Source organism: Tupaia chinensis, unplaced genomic scaffold, assembly GCF_000334495.1.
Source record: "Tupaia chinensis unplaced genomic scaffold, TupChi_1.0 Scaffold000159_1, whole genome shotgun sequence".
NCBI lineage: Eukaryota > Metazoa > Chordata > Mammalia > Scandentia > Tupaiidae > Tupaia > Tupaia belangeri.
In genome coordinates, this window is record NW_006159630.1 from 1,986,396 (window position 1) to 1,993,980 (window position 7,585).

Here is a 7,585-nt window from a genome sequence, read left to right on the forward strand (position 1 = left end):
TGGCCCTTCGGCGACTGCCCAGCAGCCACGGCCCTCCTTCCTGCCTGACGTCTCGGCTCACTTTCCTCCGATGCCACAGACAGTCCTGAGACTCCTGTTCGCCACAAGGCAGGCTGGGCTCGGTGCAGGACGCACGCCCTGGGCCGGGGTCACGACGCAGGGGGCTCGTGAGACAGGCGCTGTCCTCTCTTCCTCCCCTTGCTCTTACCCCTCTCTCTACCCCCTGTGAAACCTTACCAGTGGCGGCCTGTTAGATTCCGTTAGAATTCACTGGTCTAAGGTCACGGGGCTCTCCCCGCGCACCTCCCTCATCGGGGCTGGCCACGGGAACCTGGCCAGAGTCATGCAGGTATTCGAATACGGACACGTTTACTCTACAGTAGCCACCAGAAAGTCACACTCACTAATGTCACCGATTTCATCAAAAAGCCTGTAAGTACTGGGGATTGTGGCACTCACAGTCAGATACGGGTTTTCCAAAGCTCTAAAATCACTTGGAAACTCAAATTTATCATGAGCAACAATTGTTGCCAGTTGTCCTCCTTAAAGAGACAGCGCACTTGCTTCGTTCTCGAGAATGTGCTGCCGAGTACCCAGAGGTGGTCTGTGGGCCCGGCTCCCGGCACATGTGTGTCTGACAGCAGCAGCTGGGGGCTGGGCGTGCAAGGCCTCAGCACTGCGGCTTGGCACACTCACCTCACTGCTTTCCCACGGACACCGCGGGTGCATGGCAGAGCCGAGGAGTGGCACCACCTGACGCCTGCTCAGTGCTGGCGGCCCTGCCCACCTTCGGCTCTGCTGGAGCAGGCATTCGGGTGGAAAAGGCCAGCACGCCTCCCAGTGCCGTGAGCACAGTTTCGACCGCGCAGACCCCGAGAGGGCCTCAGACCCAGGCGCCCTGGTGCCCAGTTACTGCGCTGTGAGCACGCTGGGCTGGTCGGCCACACCTGCAGCGCTGGCACAGCATGACGTTGGTACCGCGGGCCCACGGTCGGCCGCCGCCCGAGGGCCGGGCCTTAGAGCCACCTCTGACGGCGCGGCGCGGATCGTCAGTTCTGTGTCTCCACGTGGCTTTGTTTCCTCTCCTGTCACCCATCTAACAGCCTGTGCGCCGTTTCATTAAAGCCTCGTGTCCTCTGATGACACAACAGCAACGACCTGTCAGTAACCGTGGTGGCTGGGCCTCCGCAGAGACGCCTCCTGCACACCCACTTGCCACACCTCACTGTGTGCTGAGCAGGCACTGTCCTGCGGAGGGGCACGGGCTGGCTTCTTGCTGATGAGAAGGATCTCACTTCCAGGGGAGAGAGCATCGGGAAAAGCAGAGATGAAGAGCCACTGTGAGTGATCGCAAGTGACTGGCCGGCTGCCCCCATGGACGACAGGGAAGTGGCCTGGGAGTGACTGACGGGTGACAGGAGCCAGTGAGCACAGACGGGGGTGCGGGGCAGGTGGGCACCCAGGTGTTTCTACCCGAGAAGCAAAAGGGGAAGCAGCAGCCAGATCACGACGCCTTTGGGAACCTCAGAGCAGGGTGTGCCTTCTCCAGGCACTGAGGAAGCCAATGCAGAGCAGCAGTAAGGAGGCCCGGGATCCGACTGACTCCCATCATCGCTGGGTGAAGAACTGGTTGTGACGCAAGAAGGACGCAGGGAGACCAGCCAGGGCATGGCTGCGTCACCCAGAGACAGCGGCTGCCTGGGATGGCGGCAGTGGAGACAAGATGAAGCAGTCGGCGTAAGACGCCAACTTCTGGAAGTCAGGTCGGCAGGTTCTCAATGGAAGCTTCGTGTAGGAAAAGCTGGTAGGTCCCACGATGCTGAGGGGACGAGGAAGGAAAGGAAGAGGCAGGAATTCCAGATCCGTCTAGACTTAAGCGCTTAAACAGCAGCAGATGGAGGCGACCGTACCCTGTAACGAAGAAAGCTAAGGCAGAGCAGGCAACGAAGTGTCGGGTACGGGAGTTTCAGGGCGCGTTAGCTACAGACGGGGGCTCTCGGGTTCACTGGCACGCTGGCAGCGTTTACGACCAGACGCATGGGAGAGACTGGCGGGTCTCCATGATCAAGGCCCCACGTTCGGTGTCAAACAGCAAAAGTCAGGGGCAGCTGGTGCCCTGGGGAAGGTCTGGAGTTCCAAGAAGACCCCAAGGCGAGGGAGGGCGGGTCCGCTGTGCAGAACGCTGCGAGGTCGGCAACGCCAAGGACAGAGAGGGACCGTGAGAGCTGACCAGGTCGCAAGCAGCCTCTGCGGCACAGAACACAGCCTGGGCGGGGAAGCGGGGGAAGCAGGGAGGAAGCAGGCGCAGTCGGGTCGCCCTGCTCGCGGCCCTGCCCAGCACCCACTCATCTGCTCCACTTCCGCTGCGGCTCAGCCCAGGCTGGCTGTGAAGACACCGCAGAGGAGAAAGGTAGTCTTCCCTTGGCATAGCGGGGACTGGCTCCGGGATCCCAACGGTAATTTGCTGATGCTTGAGTCTTCCGCATAAAACGCGTAGTTGGTGGCCTCACTCCCAAAACTGTACTTCAAAAAGTTCACGGAAAATGAAATTATAGTACAAGTTTATTTTGATGCCAAAAATCATGAAACCCGAACAGTTTTCTCATGATACACACTTCCCGCGACTTTTAAAGGCTTCCCCATATGCGGAAACTAAAACAGCTGACCTCAGAGAGGTAGAAAGTACAGTAGTGACCCTAGAGGCCGAGAAGGGTACCGAGCGGGGGACGGGGAGGACACCGGTCAGCAGACACAGGAGTACGCGGGATGAGAAGGATGGAGCCTAGCGCCACTCAGCAGAGCACGGTACAGACAGGAGCGTGGTCCATCACGTTTCAGAACACCGGCAACAGGTCATCAATGCTCCAGTGAAAGGGAAGATGGATGTTTGGGATGACGGACACGCTCTGCCCTGATTTGACCACGACACACTTATTCTCATGTGCTGTAAAGCCACGCCAGGGCCCACCCATAGTCTACTGGCCCACAGCCATCGCCAGACCCACATGGCTGAACACAGTTCTAATCCCAGTCCCAGCAGCTTGAAAAGCACACAGAGCACACGTGCACATGCCCTCATCTGACGGGTGGAGAGGAGCAATGGCAGCATGACCACACTCCGTTGGAGAGTGCCATCTCCTCTCCCTCTCTCTGGTGAGCACATGTACCCATTAGCAATGAGAAAGACAGAGAGGGGCCCGCAGGTGGTGCAGTAGTTGAGACGCTGGACTCCCACACAGCTGACTGCAGTTCAAGTCCCGGGCCCAGCAGCTTGTAACTCGCACCAGGTACATGTGCATGCATGCCCAAAATTCCAAGAGGAGAATGGAGAAGAAGGGAATGAGAAGTGGTCGTCCCTTGCAGGGGTGATTTCTTGCTTTCTGTCTCTCTGTGTCTCTCCAGCACACACACCCTATAGCAAAAATCTTTCTCTCAAAAAAGAGAGAGAGAGAGAAAGGGGAAAAAAAATTATACTGCACCCTTTAAATGAGTACAATTAGTACACACCAATTATTTAAAAATCAATAAAATGGTAGTATTTCATATAACCTATGCACAATTTTCCACATCCTTTAAACCTTCTCTACTGCTTGTAATACCTAATACACTGTAAATACTATGTAAATAGTTATCAATCTACATTGTTTAGGCAACAATGAAAGGAAAAAACAAGTCCAGACATGTCCAATACAGACACATTTCTTTTCTGACTATTTTTGAACCATGGAACCTGGAGGTGCAGAACCTATAGAGAGGGCTGGCCAACCATACACATCTGTTTTAGCCACAGGTCTATTTGAACTGTAACTCATATTTAAAAAGCCTAAACACTGGATGCTTCACTATACATAGAACTGACCGAACAACAAACTAATTTGATGATAACAATACTGAACCAACAGTAACTTAGTAATTAAGATGTGCTAACAGTGGCGTTTGAAAACCAGAACTGATTCAAAACAGGTTACAAGAATCCGGACAGAATGGGCACGTGCTGAAGCTCTGGAAGGATGCCAAATGTTGAGTGGCAAAAACATTCTCCAAGTTGTGAGTCAACTTTGGTAAAGATGTCAATTTCAGGGATCAAGTAACAAGGCCACTACATAGAACACCAGAAAAAATCATTACGATACACAGAAAATAAACATGTGGAGCTGCACCAATCACAGCGGGAACAAAAACCCAGCTCACACTGCGGGCAGTCAGTGGCCAGCACAGCCTCCAGCATAGCACGACGCGCGCGCGCACACACACACACACACACACACACACACACACATGCTGCTTCCTGGAGCTGCAGCTCCATCAGACCACCGGAGGCCTCCTCTAGCACAGACGGACCCCCGCTGTCTGGGTGCAAGATTCCCAAGGGTCAGAGCGGCCGCCTGTAGGTGCCCTAATCGAGCACGAGTCAACCAAGTCACACACGGTCGAACTCACTGGCCAAACAGCCCACAAACGGGGTTTGCTTAGCCTACAGTGCTGGGCTGCCCTGTGTTTGCCACTATCTAAATTAGTACCAAAATGTCTCAGTTGAAAGACTTTGCATTTAAAAAAAAAAAAAAAAATCTAGCTCCTCAAAGGGGGACCTGGCCAAGGCCCAGCTGCCCCGTTAGCTGTGGCATGTCCTTCCAGGGCCCTGTTGGTTCCACTCTCCAGAACAATCTACTAGACAGTGAGTCACATGTTGGCTGCTATTTCTCTTTCAAACTGTGCCATCATTCTTAAATCTGGCCTGTTTCATTCACTTATGCTGCCTTCCAACTGCCTACCATCTGAATTTGCAACCTCTGTCCTAGTAGGGCATGCTGAAAAGGGCCTCTCGTGATCTGAGCTCAGGAGAGACTATTGAGGGCTCTGAGGTGCCAGACTTAACTAAAACTGGTAGCTGATTTTCAGTCAACGACTTGCAAAGGTCAGATACAGCAAACTTTCTCTCCTGATCCTTTTCTAAGTAGCAATCTCAGTAGTTACCACGATTCACAGAACATCTGTTTCTCTTAATTACTTGTGAAGAGCTGATCAGAGCATGTTAATCATTCATAAATTAATGTTTTAATTAAAATATCAAAATATATCTATAAATAAGTTTCAAACACTTTGAGCACAGGTTTAGGGTAGTAAAATGAAACACATTTCAACAGAACAACAAGAACAAAAAAAGGTGCCCCCAAAACAGGATGAAAAAAAAAAGTTTAGACAGTGTTGCTTTAAAATGTCTTTTTACAGGACCAGCAGTTGGTGTAATGGCTATGTCGCTGGACTCCCATGTAGTTGACCACGGTTCAAGTCCTGGACCCAGTGGCTTAAACTCACGCCAGGCACGTGTGCATGCGTGCCCAAGATCCCGAGAGGAAAATGGAGAAGGGACTGCAGTGTGGCCATCCTCCCTGGGGGGTGATTTCTTGCTTTCTGTCTCTCTGTCTCAGTCTTTCTGGCGAGCGCACACACTCTATAGCAAAACCGCTCCAAAAATAAATATATAAATAAATAAATAAAAATAATTGTTTTATTTAAAAAAATTTCTGTTTACATAAGCATAGCAACCACAAAAAACTTCTAACTCTATAACAAGTACTAAGGATGTCCAAAACGGACTTTATTCTACCTCTCCCAATGACCAATTTACTTTCTTTTTAGACTGCTTTTGGATGAAGCAAATTTTCTTAACCTTTAAAATGAAGCCAGAGCAATAACTGAAGCACTGGTTACTAGTGACTGATTGGCAAGACTTACTATAAGCGCAAACTTATGTATGTTCAGGGCCCGCAGGTGGCGTGGTTGTTAAGGGTGCTGGACTTTCACATGGCCAACTGTGGTTCGAGTCCTAGACCTGGAGTCTTGCTTTTTCACTTTCTCTCTCCCTCTCTGGTCAAATTTAAATACATAAAAAAATAAATAAATACATATATAAAATTTTTAAAACGTATGTTCAACATTATATATGAAAAATCTATTTTTTTTTTTTGGAGAGGTTTTTTGCTATAGGGTGCGTGCGCTCGCCAGACAGACAGAGAGAGACAGAGAGAGAGAAAGCGAGGAAATCATCCCCCAGGGGGGATGGACACGCCGCAATCCTTTCTCCTCCATTCTCCTCTCAGGATCCTGGGCACACACGCACACGCGCCTGGCGTGAGTTTAAGCCACTGGGTCCGGGACGCGAACAGCAGTCAACTACGTGGGAGTCCAGCAACACAGCCATTACGTTAACTGCTGGTCCCCGAAAAATCAATTTTCTATAAACCTATAAAGAAGCCTAGAGCAAATCACACACTGTAACACTAAATTCTCCTTTTTACCACTGAAATGCTCAATTAAGTCTGAAAAGAGAAGCTAAAACACCAAAAGACATGAATGTGCAGAGGAAATGCAGTACCACTTCACCTTGGTGAGTGAACAGATAACGGTCAATGAAGCACACACTCAACACAACTGGCTGTGTTCTTTCCTACCAGCTGCTTGGGAGTCACTGTCCACATTCCAACACCAAGAAGACCCTGTAAACCTGGACCCAAGTTCCAACCCACAGTATCCCACCCTAACTCCACCACTGAAGAAATCTGATCTGCCAGTTACAGCAACAGGATGCCACATCACAGGGAAGCCTGGCTTCAGGAGAGACTGCTTACAGGACTAGGATGAGGGTCGCTGTAACTTGAAGATAGCTTTGCATTAATTTGTTACCAGCTGAACATTTTCCAGTAATCTTGTTTCCTAGTATACTAAATCAGACTTCTGCACTTCAGTCATCCTGGATATTCACAAAGTAGACTAACCACAAAGCAGACTAGACACCTAGGTATAAATATTATATCCATTACAACCCAGGTTTTTTTCCTTTAGGTGTTAATAGCACGAAGAATACCAAAGCATCGAATTTACCTAACTTGTACTGTCTGAAATAGAATTTAATTGGAATTAATACTACCCAATGAATAACAACTAACCAAAACAGCCTTTCCCATTTTCAACCAAAAACTGGAGTCTGAAATGGTCTTTGCTTTTTCCATGACTTGCAACATGTAGCCAGATTTTAAATATATATATATATATATAGCAACGCTTTACTAAGGACATTCTTGTGTCTGAACTTTCTTCATGGGAAAAAAACCATCGAGTCCAAGGGTGCCATTGGGATCCACTTACCCGATCCTTCATCCTCCAGCTCTGAGCTAAGGATTTGGAGCCTTCAATTTTCTCACAGTGCCTCTTTTTCATAAAAGCCAAGGGCAGGTTCCAGTCTGTAAGGTCGGCCTCATCTTCCTCCCCGAGTCCCAGAAGGGGGGACTGCAGCATTTCGGACTCCATGAGGAGGGGAGGGGGTGGGGGAGTCCTTGGAAGCAAGCGCTCGAGAACCTCCAGCCTTAAAAACGAATGTGCACCAGAACTGGCGGACTAAGGGGCAGAAAGGAAAGGGGGCAGTCGGCACTGAAAAAGGATGGGGGAGTGTGCGGAGACCCTCACTCGGGCAAAAATTCGGAGCGCCTTGACTCTAACTCTGCGCGGGAAGTCCAAGCGGGTGAGCAGAGCTGGGGGGAAACGGGGCAGCCCAAGGGGCTCTGCACGGACACTCGCCCCCAGGTCC

The 7,585-nt window shown here is 50.4% G+C and overlaps 1 protein-coding gene across 1 annotated transcript in view; it reads right to left on the minus strand.

Moving 5' to 3' along the window:
• RPTOR (regulatory associated protein of MTOR complex 1) overlaps positions 1–7,585 on the minus strand; it is a 393,373-nt gene extending 385,788 nt beyond the window's left edge. The window contains exon 1 of the mRNA XM_006145668.2: positions 7,147–7,585. Coding sequence (XP_006145730.1) covers positions 7,147–7,308 — 162 coding nt within the window. The 5' untranslated portion in view covers positions 7,309–7,585. The remainder of the gene's footprint in view (positions 1–7,146) is intronic.